We start from the raw sequence: 19,975 nt of genomic DNA on the forward strand, positions 1-19,975 counted from the left end.
GTGAATACCCTGGGCGCAGTAGATAAGTCAAAGGGCAGTGCAGAGAACTGACAGTGTGTACAGCCTGCTTTGAAGCATAGGTATCTTCTGCAAGATTCCCTGATTGGGATGTGCAGGTATGCTTCTTTTAAATCTAGTGTTGCCAACCAGGCATCTTTGCTTAGCATAGGAAGTAATTGAAGAGTCAGCATCTTGAATTTTGGTATCTCCAAAAAGGTGTTTAGAATAGACAGGTCCAGGATAGGAAGCCATGAATTGTCTTTTCTGGGTACCAGGAAAAGTCTCGAGTAGAAAACTTGTCCCTTTTCCTCTTCTGGTACCAGTTGAATAGCCCCCATACTTGAGAGAAAGTACTTGTTTTTGGGCCTCTGCCCACTGATTTGGGGGTAGGTCTGGCCACCCACTTGGTGTTGGCAACACGTGGAAGTGAAATCTGTATCCCTGAGACACTATACTTAAAACCCATTTGTCCTGGGTAATGAGTTCCCAATTCTTTGCAATGAAGAGCAATCTTTCCCCCAAAGGGGCGGTCAGTTGATAAGTGCTTGGAAATTTTAAAAGAAAATCATTGAGATAGTTTACCATAGGGGGGAGTCTTATTATGCCCAGATTTGGAAGTGGAGGCCCCCCACTGCTTAGTTCTGTGTGTCTCCTGGGACTGAAACCTGGGGTTTTTGCTGTGTCTGGGTTTGGCTTGAGAAGACCTGGAAGGGGCTGGAAAGGACCAATTCTTAGAGGGCCAGTGCCTACTAAATCTAGGAGGCTGAACTTGTAAGAAATCTTTAATAGTTTGCATAGATTTAGCTTTATCTTCCATCATTTTAAGAACTTCCTCAGCCTTGCTGCCAAACAGGCGGTCCTGATTTAAGGGAGCATCCAACAATTTTGCTTTAACATGATCAGGCAAAGATTGCCTTAAGCCAAGCATGCCTTCTTAGCACAGACCCAGTACCAGCAGCCCTGCAAGAGGACTCTAATGAATCAAAACCACATTGCAAAGTATGTTTTCCAATTTATTCAGAAAAATGCATTAAATCCTGTATTTCTTTATTTTCCACACAGTCAGGAATCAACATCATTTTCTGTTTAAGCAGTCCAATAACATGTTGCTGATATTTTAACATATGAAACTGGCAGTTTAAAGCCCTTAATGGCCAAGGTTGCAGAAGTGTAAACCTTCTTACCACATCTATCCAGCGCCCTGGAGTCTCTATCAGAAGGGGTAGGATTTATAGCAGTAGAAGCCTTAATGCCCTTGGGCCCCTGTGAAATAGTGTCTGGATCTGCAATAGTATTTTTAAAAAGGAACTTGTGGGACTCAGGGACCCTGTAGTAACTGTCAGGTTTTCTGGAAGCAGGAGGCAAGGAATCAGGGGCCAAACTAGACTCTGAAAAGGCATCATCAAAAATGTCAAGTACAGGAGGAATAGCTAAAGGCCTATGATGAGGTAGGAGAAGGAAATCCCTAAGCCTCTTTTTTGAATCAGAAAACTCATGGCTTTCCCAGTGGAAATGCTCCCTTAGAGTAAGTAAGGTTTCACCAAAAGAAAAATCCTCAGGAGGGGAAACAGAGGGAATGGAGTCTTCTGCATCCGAATCTTCATAAGTAGATAAGGGCAAATCCAGATATCAGAAGAATCAGAAAAAACAGAATCCTGGTCAGAAGATTCATAATCAACTTCAGTCCTAGGCCTCTTAGAAAGGGGGGGGGGTTGGCTACCCCTGATTAGAGTTATTAGATCTTCAGACATTCTTATCATTTGTTTTTTAAGCATAGAGGCCTGAGCATGTGGCCTGGGCATCATTTGTTTAGGTATGGTTCAAGATTTAGGCCTAAGTAAAGAAGGAGGCGTCGGTTTAACATGCAAGTCCGTAGGCCTGAATACACCCTCAAAAGCCGGTGCCAGCACAGAAGCTCCAGACCCATCCAAGGTAGAGACATCCGTGGGTTCCATAGTTGAAGCATCTCGCGGCATACCGGACTCCGAATGGGTCTCAGTAGACTCACTGAGTACTGGCGACTGGCTTAGGAGAAGCGCCGTCGGCAGTTTTGGACCTCAGCAGCCTGTCTCTGTCTTTATCTTTGCATTTTTTCAGAATCCCGGTAGTCAGATGGCTAACCGACGACATTTCTGGATAATTAAACCGAGAACTGAAATATTTAGAAGTGAAACTATACCAAAGACGGACAGTGCGCTGATTAAATAAGGCACAAAACCGACAGCAAGCTACGTCGTGGTTAGGGCCTAGGCAAGGAATACAGTACGAATGAAAATCTTTATGGGGTATTTGCTTTCCACAAGTAATGTAATTATTAAATTTTACTGACATCGGTAAGGAGCAAGAAAAGGTTTCCCCAACGGGGTACTTTGCTTTAGTTGAAGACTTCAGTTCTGAAACTCGAAATTGAAAATTTCAGGAGTCGGCCGACCAGCACTTGCAAACTGCTTCTGCTTCGGGCACCGCACGGCAAAAAAGACTGATGTAATGGCGTCAGCTGCATGTTTTATACACCTGACATCATGGAAAAAGGGACAGCAACCGATGCAGGACCCAAGATCAGGCCGACTGAGGGCTACCTGCAAGCAGATAACCCAAATGTAATGACTGCAACAGTGAGACACAAAGAACATCTGAAGATGGCGTTCGGACTGGCGGCAAAGAATTTCTGAGGATGGTACATCTGAATGTCACCTTTACACTCAACAGTTTGTGTGCAAGGACCATATGTTTGACATATGGTATACCCATTACAACTAAAAGCTTTGGTATATTGGCCAGAAGGTGGGCTGCCCTTGGCAGGGGATCCCTTTTGTAAAGAATACTGCAACAGTGATATGGAAGGGCATAAAATATAATCTGTAATCCATAAATAACATGTTAGTATGACTTTTCTTTTTACTAATGTGTGTGAAACTACGTTTTAAGTGATAATTAAATAAAGGTATTTAAAAAAAATTCTCTTTGTAAAAAACACTCTCAAGTATACCACCAATCCACAGAAGTAAAAAGAAAGGCACCAGCCTATGACAGAGTTAAAAAAGAAGCATGTCTTGGTTTTGGCACTCAAGGTCTGCTTTCTACCTCCAAAGGGTGAAACAAAAATGGCAATGCCACCAACAAAGATGCAGGAACTATGTACAGACAAACGTGCCTTTCTAAGGGCTGTGTCCTCAAGCTTACACAAACAGACTATCTGTTTAGTTAATTGCAACTCAGTTGGATAAAAACAATACCATGGCACTTAATGAAGTATGGGAATTTCCCCAAGTACCTGAGCCAAGTTTAGTCAGTATGAATACCACCTCAGATGTACCTTGAAAAGCAGCTGCTAGCCTAGCATACTAATTCAGTTAACAGAGCATCAACAAAAATAACATAAAAGGACTAACATGGTCTCTAAGACCAGTCTCCTTGCTCACTGATTCCTTAATTAGTATCTTTCATGGCCTTCCCATCTTGTGGAGCTTGCAGTTTTCTCTCTCTATGGGGACTTAAATCTTCTCTCTCTCCTTGCTTATAAAGACTCTATGACTGGGGCTACGGCAGATGTCCACTGTCCTTATGCCCCCCAAAAAACAAGTTAAGCGCTCAGCAGAGCACAGACTATCTTCTTACACTTTTCACAGGAGGGGACATAATACCCCTCGCCCAAGTGGAGGAGGCACTGTAAGACATACCCTGTCTACTTCCAAGACTGCTTAACACGGCTTCTCTCCTATACTTGCATACTTGTTGGTGATTTTTTGGGGAACATTATGAACCACTGACAAAAGTTTCCAAAAAAATCAAACCACAACTAGCAAGAGCAAATCACTCTCCTTTCTCAGATGGAGCATTCTCATGGCAGCTTTAGCATAGGGAAGGAGATGGATCTACTCTGGGTATGTCTGATTGCCCCAACAGTCATGCTGGGCCAGATTTCTACCTGTGGCTAACTCTAACATAAGGGGACTTCTGCTGCAGCAGAGATCCTTGAGAAGGATCACAAGATATACAACAAAGTGAGGACAAGACAGCTGGAGCTAAAAAAATGCAGCAAGGCTAGAAGGTGATTCCACCATGTACTATTCGCCACAATTTAGGATTTGAGTCCCAAAACAAACGTAAGCATGTGTGTGTTATTTCTACCACAGAAAGGAGAAATTAAATGTCATGTCAAATGAGCCGAGGTTAACTGCTGTCAGCACAAATCAATGGTAAGGAACCCACTTTTACATGACTTAAGCAGAGACGCAGCACACCCCAAGACTACACTAGCTACTCTGTTTTGATGGGGACTGGCTTACTCACATATACAACATCAGTGATACACATCTTTGCAAAGATTACAGACTTTCATTAGGATAAAAACCAACCAAACATACGATACAGGTTTATAAATAACTTTAAAATGTTGCACATTCATGAAGACAGACACAATCAATGTTGCAAAGAAAAAAAATAATGACGAATATTCAAGAAAACTTTTCACAAAGCCTTAAAGACTGAAACTACAGAAAGCCAACAGTTAGCTATATTTCAGTTTGGTAGGAGCCAACCCAAACATAGAAGCAAGAAAAAATATACATCTACCTTAATGTGCACGACAACCTCATGAAGGCCAAGCCTGATGAGCATAGCTTTATTCATACATTTAAGATACACAACAGTATTGCTACAAACAAAGTTATTCTGAATATGTTTTCCAAGGTATTTCCAGAATTCCAGTTATTTTTCTTCAGGTGTGTCAAGTACATCAGAAACTGCACTGAGAGATCAAAATATCCACAGGTACTTTTATATGCCCTGATGTTTCATCATTCTGCCAACATTAATTCTGTCTATACTCTTACTCAAAGAAAAGATGCCATGTGTAAGGTTACAATACTTAATCATATCTTCAGGAGAGTGACTACTGTAAAATAAACAGAGAAAGAATAAATCTTTTAAATCAACATTTAAGTGTCTGAAGGCGGAACAAATATCTGGCTTGGTGCTTTGTTTGAAGATTATCATTATGATTTATTGCAAAATGTCCACATGACCAAGAAAAAAGGTAAGGCTAATTTTACTTTGTATTTCTGTTTAGCAAGTGAAGACTCTGCCTGCCTCAAACAGAATTGCCACATACAAGTTTATTACATTTTCCAAGCTGTAAATAAATAAATAAATAATTCAGCTTAGAAAATTTACTAGCTCTTCCTCACCTGGACCTCCAACGAGAACTGTAATGTCTACTCCTATCAGCAGAGTGTGAACTTGATCTGGTGCGCCGTCGCCCGTCTCGTGAGCCACCTCCTGAATATCGCCTGCTTCTACTGTGTGACCGAGAATATCTCCTTGTTCGTGACCGGGACCGAGAATGCCTTGTAGATCTGCGATAACCACCTGACTTGTGTGATCGAGAACCAGACCGAGAACTTGAAGATGAAGATGATGATGAAGATGACGCCTGTCTCCTAGAAAAGAAGTGAAATAAGCGTCAAAATTACTTCACAGAATACAGATCTTAAATGGAATTACCACATCTGCTGAAATGTAAAAAGTTAAATACTTTCTTTTGCATTTGCCTGCACATCTGATTACAGCAACATTGAATAAATAACAGGTTTACTACAATGAAGTTACAACTGATTACATAATGCCAAAACATGTATAATTCTAATCTCTCTTCAAGAACTGAAGAAAATACAGCCCTCGCATACAACTAAATATTAGGTTAATCACATGTGGAAACTAGCGTAAGAAAGACAATACTCTCTGATCTTCCTGATTTTAACTACAGATTGTTGTGATTCTCACAAAGAGTAAGTAGAAAATACTAACAACTACCACTAAATTAATTTCAATTGAAATTTTAAAGTGACAGAAAATCAGTGATATTCCATTGAATACATACAACAGTATTATTAAAGCTTGTACAGCAATTTAAATTTAGCTGTATCATCTTCTGACATACATTAAAATATCCCCTACCCCAAATCAGGCCAGCTAGCATGAAACAACACTAAGGACTACTAAGTGGTTTGTACTCCCTTGCAACATAACCTGTGAGATGACTTTACATGATCACTCTATTGCACTTCATTGCAAAGTTCATACTACAAAAAGCAGCAACAGAAAACATGGAAATATGGTTTCCACTGTTAAGGTTTGAAAATGAGGTCCAGATGAGCAACTATTTGAGATACTGATCTGTATGACAACACGCTATACTGTTTTGTTCAGTTCTCCTTATCTTTCACAAAATGCACTTCAATGAAATGCAGGACAAAGGTTCTATAAAGCTTTGATATAATTCCCTTTATGACTCAAACCGGACGGTACTAAAACTATTCTCAGCAGCAGTAAAATGTATAGCATTTCAACACTGTGTAAGAGACACAAATCTCAAGTTAGAACTGGAAGGCACATTCTTCTAAAGCTGATGGAAAGAAAGTGCATGTGGAAATATGGAAAGGGGACAGAAGGAATACATTCATAAAAGCCTATCTTAAACACTTTACTAAGACAGTGCACTACAAAGTAGACGGTTCAAAGCAGTTACCAATTCTGAAGTCCATGCTTGATACGAGTTCAGCATGGCACCTTCCACAAAACAAAAACTAAATGCTCACTTGCCAGTGCTAAATGTTGACTGCAATAAGATTAACTGCGGAAATACAAGAGTAAGAAGAGGAAGACGGAACAGTGTGTTACAATGCCTTACAAGAGCCTGGGTACATAATTCGAAAAGGTAACAACTGTTTGAAAAAAAATGCTGCATACGAGCCACTCATCTCATATATAATCTGAAAGCCCCTCTTTAAAAACAGATGTCAAGGAATGGTGTGTCAAAGTTACTGACTTTTCAACTCCTATGGGAATTTAAAAATAGGTGAAATCAAAATTTAAATCAAGCTGTATAGATGATGGTACAATGCTTGAAACCAGTGGTGCAGTTTTGTTTGTTGTACCAGTTTACTTGTAATGATCAAACACATGAATCCACTCCAGGGCCAAAAAAAAACAAAAAAAAAAAAAAACAAACAAAAGTGGAAGCAATTACTTCAAGTTTAAATCACAATCAGCAAAATGAAAGGGTCATATACAATGTGCCAGGTACCAAAAACAACTTACTTCAATGCCTTTTAATAAACATACTATCAATTTCAAAAAGGTTCTGATTATCAATGAGCAGTTCTACTATGGAAGGACAAACTACACATATGTATGTATATTACACACACATTCATGCATCAGTTCTCAGCATCACATATGACTAAGTGACTGCTGTGGAATCATATTGCTTAATATTGGAAAGTGAAACACAGCACCTCTCCAATAAAGGATGCTAAATGCTTTCTTTTAAAGCCCCCTGATACATATGATTGTAGAATTCACAGTCCCTATGAAATACAGAGCCAAAGTAGTTAACTATGGTATTCACAAACTCAAAAGTCTGGCTGTACTACTGTGCCTCTATTTTTTAAGAGATTTCAAGAAAGGTGCTGCTGCAATGTACAAACCATATTAAAAGGTATAAGCTATAAAACTAACTAGAAAATCTGGAACGTGAGTCGAATATGTTACACAGCAAGTGTAACATTTGGGAAAGGAGCAGAGAAAGCTTCAATGTCTTTTGAAGATGCCTAGATTAAAAACATTTCTACTTCCCACAATCTGAGTGGATTTCTTCTGGGAAACAGAAGAAATTCTAATTATATCACTGTATAAGGCTGGATTATTGGCCATCACTAGAAATGGAGAAACTAAGAGGTTAGTATGAGGTTTCCTGGAAGTTCTGATGTCAGGCCTTAGAAGGGAGAATGAGGTTTGCCTGGGCCAACAGGGGGCAAAGAGGATCACTTTGGCTTTGCATTCTATTACCTTCAGCAGATATCTGGGGATTAAGATAAAGAGGGATAAGCATAAAGTAGCCCAAGAGGCCACTGCTTGACCAGAGAATCTTTGGACTGACTGTTGGGGGGGGGGGGGGGGCACTAATGAACTTGCTGCACTTGAAGTTGGGTGAGGAAGCAAACAGACTGTAGCAAGGATGGCCCTAGTGTCTGACATCTGTTGTGCCACCATTAGATTGACACACCACTTCAAAGGCATCAGGATTGACCTGCTTAGCCTGTCCACAAGACAACTCATATTTCCAAGGATGTACACTGCAATTCGAAAGTGATGCAAAACAATCACCCAATGCCACGCCCTCACTGCTTCCCAGCATAAGGGATAAGATCTGGTGTCCCCTTCCTTGCTGATGTATTAACTGTTATACTGCCAGTCTGGACAGAAATCACCACTAGATGGAGGTAGCCCTGAAGTCCCTTCAGTGTGAGAGGGACTCCCCACATCTCTAACACAGTGATGTGAAACCTAGCCTCTTCTGGAGTCCATAATATTTGGACCATCCTCCCCCTGCAATGCTCCCCCTAACCTTAAACAGGAGGCATCTGTGGTCTCTACTGCCACCAGTGGCTGGAGAACAAATGGTCTTGCAGAATGAATGCAGGAGGAATTTAACTGTTTCTTGTAAAAGTTGGTTATGATAATCAGATTTTGAAAGATGCTGAGAAATCTGAGGCCACTAAGCCTTTAGAAGTCACTGCAAAATTCGCATGTAGAAGTTAAGTGAACTGCACCATTAGAACAGATAAAGCTATTAGTACCAGAACCCTGAGGGCTGGGGCAGCTGTAAGACAACTGCAGAGGAGGAGAGTTTGGACAGCATGCCTTAATGTCTGAATTCTGTCTAAAGGCCATGACACTATGGATGTAGAGGTGCCCAGGTGACATCTGATTAACTGAAAAGTTTGCGTCAAAGAACTGACCTCTGGAGGTTTATGGATATATCCAAAAACAGACAGCATTAATAATACTCATCTCTGGCAATGGCTAATGATTACACTGATGGGCCAGCTAAGAGCCAATCATCTACACAGGTGAAGACTCTGATCCCCTGTAGTCACACATGTACTGTTACAATGGCCATGCACTTGAACACCTGGGGAACTGTAGTAAGATCAAACGGCAGGCCCTGCACTGGAAGTGGCTGGCTCCCAGTGGAGGACAGGTTTCTTGAAGATTTAAACACCACTTTCTGAAGACTTGTACAGTACATCCAATTGTTTGCCTATATTCAAGGCAAAATGGACTGCATTGCAACCATCCTGAACTGGGTCTTCTTCATGTAACTGTTTAAAAATTACTGAGGTTCAGAACGTGCATGAGATCTTTGTTTTAAAGCACTGAAGGGCTGCCCCTGTCAGAAGTGGACTCAAATTGCTAATGCTTGGCTTTTCTAAACCACAGCAACTAGGGACACTTTTGGTTCCTGGTATACAAACATTGTTAGGGCTCAAATATAACTAACATGTCAGAATGCGTTTTGTCATCCTGTTCATACTTATGCATTTTCTTTTGTATGGAAGGACCAAACAAAGATGACACATTATACAGGGGTGTTAGCAAAAGATGCCTTAAAGTTGTCTACAAAGTCACATAGGTGAAGCCAGGCCTGATGTCTCACTGTAAAGTCTGCTCCTGCAGCCCAAGCCACTCCATCAGCTGCACTGTGAATGAGCCACATAAAGAGGTTGGTGATATTTAGTACCATACTCAGAACTTTCCAATTACCTCATGAAGTCCAATGTAGACAGTCTTCTCAGAGTGGCAAGTGGCTGATGCACTAAATCCCTCTGGAAGTGACTTATGAGTGCTGTACAGTTATAGGGCCCAAGTGTAAATATCCCTAAAATATACACCTCCATCCCTAACTGTCCACAGCCCGGATTGCTTATGGGCAGAAGGGCAGAAAGTGCATCAGGCAGCCCCTTCTTAGCAGCCACTGCTACAATAATGCAATCAACCAGCAGAAGCCCAGTGCTGTCTGTTCTTGGGGGTGAGGCTTGTGAATTTTTGGGGGGTTCCAAGGCCCCATTCACTTGTCTTGGGCTCCTGCCATGACCATCTGACAGCCAGATAAATGAAACAGTCTGCAGGAGTGACCATACAAGATGAAGAGGGGGCCAAAATGTAAGCCTAAAAAAGGATCTCCTCACCCTGTAAGGGTGGGTCACTGGACCAAGATCTCCACTGCTGCATTAACTCAGGGATCACACCAAAAGTGAGATCTTCTGGAGGAGAAGGGGGAAAGTCTCAATCTTCCAAGTCAGCTTTCAAAGTGACCGACTCTGATGAGGAGTCAATGCGTCTTCTTTTACACATCCTCTTTCTAGGAATGTCATGGGGTGGGGATACAACACAACTCCTCAAAGGAGGACACCTGTGGATAAACATTGCTTTTGAGGCTTGACCCACAGCTCTGACCCATGGATGCATGATACGGTTGAGACACAGAAGACAGAGACAGAGAGTCACTGGATGGAACCATCCTCACAGAAGTCTTGAGTGTCTGACATCGATGAAGAAATAATCCTTCCCATAACCTGAAAAGCCATATCAATCTCAGGTGGAACAAAGGAACCCACCACAGTAACTGGATCGACTCTTCCTGAAGGAGAAATAGCTGGTACTGAGGATGGCATCTCAGAAGCAGAAAAGGTGGAAGGCTTCAAGGACAGGATTGGTGCCGATGACTCAAAGGCCAAAGTCTCCAACATAGACATGGAAGCGATACAACGCAAATCCAAAGAACACATGGCAGCAAGTCAACAGCCCAAGGACAAACTCAGTTCAGACAGCCTTAAAGTTGAGTGTGCTGGAGTGGATCCCTCAGCTGCCAATCCAGGGACTCTGGTTGGCACCAAAGGAACAGATTTCTGGTCCAGGATTGGCTCTGTAACCACCAGTGCTGACACAAGCACAAGGGAAAGAGATAATATAGGAGATGGTGGGTCAGTTCTATCCACCCTCAACATCAAAGAGGATGGGAAGACCCCCACCATTTGTATTTAAGTCTTGAAAAAAGCCTGCATCATACAATCCAGATCTGCTTTTGTATGTACTTCTGTAAGATCTGAATGAATAGGTTGAAGGGGGTGGAGAGGGAATACGAGATACTTCCTTCTCCACACAGATCCAGCTCAACAGTCTCTCTGGGGATTTGTCCAGAATGATTATTACTTCTAAAAGAAATGGAGCAGAAGGGAAAGAATGCAGAATTGACACTGAAGCAAACTACCGCTGGGACCTTCAGAGCTGAAGACTGCGCTAAATCCTTTATCACCTTCATAACTCTCCTTCCTTAGATTTATGCTTTTCAAAATGTCTGTCTTTCTCTGTGGTTTTCATGGGCTTCTCTGCTTCTGGATCTGGGGGAAATAGCCCTTTGATAATCAGTTTATTCTTTCTGTCAGAAAGAGCTCAGGATCCAAAGTTCTTGCAGATGGAACAATCTGGTGAAATGTGCTCCACTCCCAAGCACACTATATGTAACTCACAGGCATTTTCAGATGGGGAACTTATGGCCACATTTATGGCATTTTTTTTAAATTCGTTTCATTCTCCATAGTAAGAGTAAACTCCACATGCGCGCGCACACGCACACACACAAAGATGAGTACAGAAAATCAGAAACAGCAATGAATGAATAACAGTAACAACAGAAGCTAAATCTCACTATCCAAATATAATATCTAAATCTAACGACTACACATGCATAATTATATAATGTTTGCGCACACAGATATATATACGGATCTAGGACTATTGAACGAAAGTTCAATAGTCCGAATCCACAATACCCGAACGCACTTTAACGAAAGCATTTTCACCGAAAAAGCGCTTTCATTAAAGTCTGTTCAAAAAAAAAAAAATCTTTTATGCAGGGGGGCAAGCCCCCCTGCACCTGCACCCCCCCTCCACACCCCTACTTTTAAATTCTCACTCCGAAGTCGCACTATAGTGGGCAAAAGGGAATTCTCCCTTAACCGCACTGTAGTGGGACTGGCACAACCAGCATACGTAACTGAAAGTGCAGATTCGGTGAACAGCACTTTCGGTTATATGTTCGGTGATTTCTGCTTTGGCAGAAAGTGCCGTCGGGGATCTGTATGGATACACACACACACACACACACACACACACACACACACACACACACACACACACACACACACACACACACACACACACACACACACACACACACAGAGCAAAACAGAAAAAGGCTTCTCCCATTAACAAACAAGAGCTATAATTGTCTAAGCGATAGCAGAGTTCCTAGGAGAACAAAGTTGTAAAGTTTTATATATTCAATTAAGATGAGGAGCTCTTTAGCTTTCTTCATCATCACCAGCCCCCCTTTTCCCATTTTTTCTACATGGGTTTGGGGTATCGTGTTAACTGTCGCCAACTCTCTCGATTCAGTGCCACACTCCTGCCTTCAACACTCCTGCCTGACTGTTGCAGATCTTCTTTCACACAATCCTTCTCTTTGCTGGACGTCCTCGCTTCCTCTTACCTTCTTCTTGTCTGTCCCAAATCTTCTTCACCAGATGGCCTTCTGCTTTTCTGCACATGTGCAAACCACCATACTCTGTTCTCGTTGAGCTTTGCTGCAATTGGAGCTACTCTGGCTTCTGCTCATATGTCCTCATTTCTTTGTCTGTCCCACAGTGTGCATCCTACCACCCTTCTCAGGCATTTCATTTCCATCACCTCTAGCCTCTTCAACTGTTCTGTCTTTACTGCCCAGGTTTCTGTACCATACAATAGTACTGGTCGCACCACTGTCTTGTACACCTTACTTTTCAGCTTCTTTGGCATTCTTCTGTCACAAACTACACCTGACACTCTATGCCAGTTAGCTGCAGCCCCTCTGATTCTAGCTTTGGCATCTTCATTCAGACTACCCTTCCCCTCAACAACCCCTCCCAGACACTTGAAGCTGTTTACCTGTTCCACTATCCCCCATCTATCTCTATTCTCAGCTTCTTATGATTTCTCCAATTTGCTGAAATTACCACCATCTTATTTGTGCTTAGTTTCATCCCATGTGCCTTCAGTTTTGCATTCCATTCTCCTATCATTTGTTGAAGTTTTAGCTCAGAGTCTGCCTGTAATGCCACATCATCTGCATACAGCAACTTTGTTGATCTGTCCCCGCCAACCTGTTTCCTAATGTAGTCCATTACCAGTATGAACAGCAATGGGTTCACAGCTGAACCCTGGTGTACACCCACTCCCAATGGAAACCCCTCTGTGAGGCCAAACACTGTTCATACTTGAGTCAGTGGGTCTTTGCACACAGCCTGCACTAATTCTATCAGTGTTTCTGGGACTTCAAACCACAGCAGTACTGCCCAGATCAGCTTTAAAGCTCTTGGCTTTCACTGAGTCAAATAAAGTGTTTGACTGCTATAGTGGCAAATAAAATTGAAGGTTTCTCTACACACATACACACACATTACGGGAAAATAATTTTTGATGAAGCTCAATACTGGAGCACCAGTTTTGCCTCCAATATGCGACTTGAGTACCCATAGACTGGATCGGCCATACAGAACAGAATCTATGAACTGAATGTTACAGTTGGAAATAAAGGATATCATCAGCTATGACACACAGATCTGTCCTGACTGACTCATGGTGTAATATCAAACATTGTATGCACATTAAAATCCAGAACCCCAGACCATCTGTCAAACGTAAAAGCAACCAGAAATGTGTTGGTAATGTGAAATTTCTTTAGCTATGCTGCAACAAGCCATCCAAAATAGTTAAAACAGCTTATCCAGCAAGCTTTCTGAAATCCCAGGAGGAAGTTTAAAACGAACAAATCAAAACTGCATCTCCTACATTGAAATTTGGATTTTTGATTATGTAAAAGTGCGAAAAAAAGAAGTTATGCACTTACAATAACATTCCATGTGTATTGTCCTTCTATACCTTTATTCTCACTGAATTGTCGGATCCGATACATTGGATCCATCTCGGTCTTTTATAAAAGCTCAAGGTCTTCAGCAAAGCTCGTGGGCAGTCTACCTTACCATAATGCAATTACTTAACTCCATCGTATCTTGTTTGCCCCTGATAAGCTATAAAAAATCTTTACCTTTAATATGAGTTAACAGAAAAGGATGGTTTCTGAGGCTATAGAGTACTTCAATATCAAATTAGTGCTACTCGGTCTCCCAAGAGTATAGGCTTGGAGTATGAAGGGTAGGTTGTGAGAATAAAGGTCGACATGGACAACATACATGGGATGTTATGGTAAGTACATAACTACTTTATGTGATGTTGAATCTCGCCTTTATTCTCACTGATGGGACCGCGTCCCAAGCTACCTGATTCTTGGGTGACTCATGGGAGAATATTCCTCAGAACCATAGAACCAAAAGATCAACTACTCCTGAGGCCAAATCTACTTTGTAATGAGTAATGAAAATATGAGGTTTTGTCCACGTTGTGACAGCACATATATTATCCAAAGGCAGCCTAGCTTGAAGGGCTGCAGACGTATCTACTGTTCTAGTGGAATGAACTTTAACAGAGGTAGTGAGAGTTTTGTCCTTAAAAGTACAAATGAAGGAAATACAGTGAGAAAGCCATTTGGATAAAGTAACTTTCCATACTGGTAGGCCTTTCCTAACATCAGAGTTATAATCAAATAGCTGATCTGAATGTCCGATTTCTGTAGTTCTGTGTAGGTACAAATGTAATTGTCTATGAACGTGCAGTAGATGTAATGAATATTCCCCTTTATTTTGGAAATTTGGGAAGAATACCGGTAACTCAACAGACTGATTGAGGTTACTTTCAAAAACAACTTTGGGCAAAAATATGGGGTTGGTGCATAAAGAAACCCTGTCCTTAAGAAATACCAGATAAGGTGGCTTGGCAAATAAAGCCTGTAATTCTGAAACACTCCTTGCTGAGGTAATGGCCACTAAAAGGAGTGTTTTCCAAGAAAGATACCTCAAGTCACAGGTAGCAGACGGATCGAAAGGATGACACATCACGTCTGACAACACAAAATTCAGATCCCGAGGTGAGTAAGAGTTTTTGTATGGGGTTCTTAGCATCATCGTTCCCTTCAAGAATGCTTTACAAAAGTCTGTTTGACATGATACTAAAACCATTTTCTCCTATATGAAAATTTGAAATTGCTGTCAACTGAACTCTAACGGTGGCTGCAGCAGCACTCTCACTGAAAAGCTTAGCCAAAAATTCTAGAATAGAACGTATGGGTGCAGTAAAGGGATCTGTTTATTGTTGGCACACGAAACAAATCTCTTCCATTTACAGTTTACGTGTAGATAACTTATGGGAAGATGATAAAATGTGTGCGACTGGAGACGAAAGGAAAGGAAACTTAGCAATCAGGGGAACTGGAGCAGCCAAGCTGTTAATTTGAGATTGTTCAGACTGGGATGAAGTATCCCTGATGGGCGAGTCAGAAGGTCTGGAAAAGAATCCAGAATCCGAACTAAATCTGTCGAGGTCAATAAGGGGCAATTAGGATTAATGCCATCTTCAAGAAACTTGTTTTCTGCAAAAACTTGGGAATTAGTGGAACTGGAGAAAAGGCATAAAGAAGTCCCGGGGGCCAATCGTGAACAAGTGCATCCCTTGCTGACTTCTCCGGAGGGGGAAATCAGGGCAAAGTAGTTGCTGCATTTGGTATTGGTAAGTGAAGCAAAGAGGCTGCAGCAAGGCTGACCCCATTTTCAGAAGATCTCTTCCTCAACTTTCTGAATAAGGGACCACTCGTAAGGCCATAATATGGCACTGCTCAATTTGTCTGTAATTACTTTGGATTTCCTCGAAATGTGTGTTGCTATCAGAAAGCGGTTGGAAGCTGTTGCCCACTGCCAGATGCTCAGAGCTTCTTGACAAAGGGGGTAAGATCTGGTTCCCCCCTGTTTATGTACCAGACCACAGACATGTTGTCTGACTGGACTGCCATCGTTCCCAGATGGAGCGAGTTTTGAAATGCTTGCAATGCCAAAAGCACTGCCATCATCTCCAGTATGTTTATGTGGAAATTAACCTTGTACTGATGCCAGATGCCTTAAACTGTCTTTCCCAGATAATGACCCCCCCCCCCAAATCTAGGAAGCGTCCGTGGTCACCATGGCTTGGGGTTCAGGGGAAATAAAGTGATGGCCGTGAGATACCAGAGGAGAGTGAATCCACCACTGGAGATCCTTTTTTGCATGAAATGGTTATCGTGATCTTGTGTGTCACAGGAAGTTCTAGAATTGTCCACTGCGTCAAAAGTAACCACTGAAGAATTCTCATGTGGAGGTGAGCTAGGGGTGTGAGAAAAACTGAAGCACCCATTTTTTCCAGTACTTGGGGAACTAGTTTGGCAGAAGCTCATTTCTTTCTGATCAACAGACTTACATAATGCCGAAGATTGTCTACTCTGTCCTGTGGAAGTTTTGCTATCATTATTGTGTCTATTTCTGCTCCTATGAAGACCAAGCTCTGACATGACTCTAGAACTGATTTTTTCGTAATTTATGATAATTCTTATGGAGGAACAGAGTTGTAATTTATGGTAATTCCTAGGGAAGAACAGAGTTGTAGATATAGTCCCTGGTTTGCAGCAGAAGATGCCTGGTCGGGGTGGTTATGAACCAGTCGTCCAGATATGGAAACACCCAGAATCCTTGTCATCTCAGGTGAGCCGCCACTAGTGCCATGCATTTGGTGAACACTCTGGGGACTGTAGTAAGATCAAAGGGTAGAGCTCGAAACCTGAAGTGACTGGCTCCTATCCCGAAGTGCAAGTGCCTTCTGGATCCCCTTTTCATTTATATAGGTAGTACGCATCCTGAAGGTCTATACAGCGCATCCAATTGTCTTTCTCCAAGAATGCAATAATGGAAGTGTCGACTGCAGTGTCACCATCCAGAACTTGGTCTTTTTCACAGACTTGTTCAGAATGCCGAGATCCCAAATGGGTCTCCATTTCCCCATTTTCTTTGGAACTAAAAATAACCTCGAGTAAGTTCCAAATCCTCTCTGGTCTGCGGGGATTTCTTGGATGACTTTTTCTTAGCAACTTTTGAATTTCTAAGGTTGCTTGTTTCTTTTGACTGGGTGGAACATTTGGAACCAATTTCTTTATGGGAGGAGGGACAGAAAAGGGAATAATATAACCCCTGGTTATTATGTCCTGCGCCCATCTGTCGTTTATTTTTTGCCAGGTATGAAGTTGCTGAGACAACTGTCCCGACCGCCTCTAGAGGTGAGCAATCAGGTACTCCTGCAGGAGTGCTGAAAGGGATCTACCAAAGAAACATTCTCTGGAGCCCTGGTTCTGCGGGCCTCCCCTGACATGAAGGCAGTGTCTTCCATTATTGTTCCCTCCCTGTCTCTAGGGAAGCTTTCACCCTGTGTGCCATTTTCTGAACCACATCTTTCCACTACCTCTCTAACTTTTGGGAAAGGGTCTAGTAGGTGTGGAAAAATGTACTCCAATAGCAGTCAAGGTTGTGCCTTCCTGTTCACACCTGGTGAGCATTTCTTTTACCTTGGGCCCAAAAAAACAGGAGCCATCAAAAGGGGGTTGATAAAGGAAGACTTGAAGGGCTCTGTGAAATGGCAAAGGCACATCCATGCCTGCCACCTAAGAGAGATCCCTGAACCTGCTGCCCTACTCGTTCCATCTGTTGCTTATGATAAGAGTCTCCTGGATGAGTTCACAACTGAATTGAGGGTGGCGAGCTGAGTGGTGACTACCTGCTGCCGCATCAGCTACAGCTCCTTAGGGGGAGTCTGACAGTTCTTTAAACAGGTCCCTCTGTAATCTAGTAAAATGGGTCAAGTAGTTCAGTAACTGTAAAGTACAGGCTGCTGATGAAAAAATGCTCTTCCTATACCTATCCATGGTCCTGGAATCTTTACTCAGAGGATGGATAGAGGAACTGATCTCAGAAAGTTCCTTTTTAGTGGCTACCGCCATGACCATGGCATCAACTGCTACACCTTTAGTTAAGAAAGGTTTATTCTTCGGGGCAGTAATATATTTATTTGGCCTCCTAGGAGTCAGCTCTGTGGAGTCTGGGGTCTACCCAAGCCTTCTGAGAGATTAAATCAACAAGCTCATCGGAAGGAGGGGTCACCTAAGAGGTTGAAGGGCAAGACCCGAAAGCCTTCAGGTATACGGACTCCTTAGCTGAAGGGGATGTGGACTGCCAGTCACCTCTCTGCTTTAATCTGGAGGTAACTGTGGGGACCCTTCTGTATCATCGAGGTTGTGATCGACTCCTCTGAGGAGTCAAGATGCTTCCTCTTGCAAGTCCTATTCCAAGGGACTTCCTCAGTAGGGTAGTCTGGGGAAGTTTCAGAAGGGGGGGTCCCTTGCTGGACATCTTGAGGCTTAGGGTCTCTGCGGTCCAGTGGAAAGGGTACATGAGAAGGTAAGGTCGCCAACCCAGAACTGGAAGAAAGATCTGGGATAGACTGTATCTAAGACTGGGACATAGTCATTACCCTCCTCATAACCTCAAAGGAAGGTACTCTGTTCCTGCTCCGAACACCACCCCCGGTCCAACAAAAGGGTTGCCGGGGCCGAAGGAATCTCTGACACAAGAGACAGAAGGTCTCAGGCAGAGGTAGGATTTGAACTCACCCGCACTGAAGCTCCCAGAGGATCCGGAGAGATCCAAACCTACTCTTTGGATCCATCCAGGAAGTTTTGGCTCCTAGAGGTCTCCTGCTTTGACTGAGCAGAAACAATCAGGGCTGAGAAACCAATAGGGTCTAGGATCTGAGACAGACATCAGTTGGACATCCACATCTTCTGGCTCCGAAACCAGGGAACAAATCGGAGGAGGAGCAAGCACTGATGGGGAGGACTTTGTCGGTTCAGATTCCTTTGGGATTGGATCCAGTAATAACTTGGCCAAAGTCGATGTCTTTAGAAGCCTCTGCACTATCCTATCCACATCATCATCAGACAAACTTCTTGTAGACAGAGAAGATAGGGTTGGAGACCTTGATTTAGTCAAGAGTGGCGATGGGAGCAGAGACAGTATTGGTTCAAAGGATGGAGAAAGTACAGTTGTGTACACTTACCATAAATGTAGATGTTCAAGTGTATTCACTGTTGCAGTCATTACATTTGGGTAATCTGCTAGCAGGTTGCTCTCAGTCGGCCTGATTAACAAAGTCTTGGGTCCTGCATCAGTTGCTGTCCCTTCTTCCATGACGTCAGGTCGTCAGGGGTATAAAACATGCAGCCGACGCCATTACATCAGTTTTTCTTGCCCCAGATGTCAGGTGCCCCCCCAAATGGGGAGCAAATAAAATTAAAAACACAAAAATATACCCCCAACCAAAAGCAAATACACCAAAAAGGCTTTTAAGCATAGTAAAAGAAAGTACAGGTGTAGCCAGAAAAAAAAAACGGGCTGGAGGGATGGTAACCAAGACTGCAACTGTGAATACACTCGAACATCTACATTTATGGTAAGTGTACACAACTGTACTATGTTCTTCATGTTTCACTGTTGCAGTCATTACATTTGGGTAGATTCCCAAAGCTATGGTTGGGAGGACGAAATTATACAGCATTAGGACCAGCTAAAAGGCCCTGCAAGACAGCAGTGGCAAAGCCAGCTCTGGATTTAGAGAAAATTGGAAAATGATAATGCTTGGTGAGAGTATGCACAGAACTCCAGGTAGCAGCTTCTAGAATATCCCTGGTAGGAACACCTCTGAGAAAGGCTGCAGAAGTAGATGCAGCCCTGGTGGAATGGGATCTGATCCCCTGGGGGATAGGTTTTCCATTGTGCTTATAGCAGAAATTAATGCAATGGCTTATCCATTTAGAAATGGTTTGTTTTGAAATAGCCTTCCCCTCTGCCCCAGCAGCAAATGCTACTAGCAATTGTTCAGATTTTCTTCGAAGATTAGTTCTGTCCAAGTAAAATTTAAGTTGTCTGTGCACGCCCAAGGAATGCAGAATCTGTTCCCCTTTGTTCTGTGGATTGGGATAGAAGGTTGGCAAATGAATGGACTGGTTAAGAGCCACACTGGAAACCACCTTGGGCACGAAGGATGGATTGGTCCTCAGAGATACCCT

At 42.6% G+C, this 19,975-nt stretch overlaps 1 protein-coding gene across 2 annotated transcripts in view; it reads right to left on the bottom strand.

Annotated features, from left to right (window-relative positions):
• The window catches only part of LOC122801610 (CLK4 associating serine/arginine rich protein), a 1,938,306-nt gene that overhangs the window by 689,937 nt on the left and 1,228,394 nt on the right, over positions 1 to 19,975 (bottom strand). For both annotated transcript variants that reach the window (XM_044071085.1, XM_044071086.1), the window contains exon 13: positions 5,190 to 5,441. In XM_044071085.1, the coding sequence (XP_043927020.1) occupies positions 5,190 to 5,441 (252 nt within the window). The remainder of the gene's footprint in view (positions 1 to 5,189; positions 5,442 to 19,975) is intronic.

This window comes from Protopterus annectens, chromosome 5.part0, assembly GCF_019279795.1.
Source record: "Protopterus annectens isolate FY-2018-M chromosome 5.part0, PAN1.0, whole genome shotgun sequence".
Taxonomy (NCBI): Eukaryota; Metazoa; Chordata; order Ceratodontiformes; family Protopteridae; genus Protopterus; species Protopterus annectens.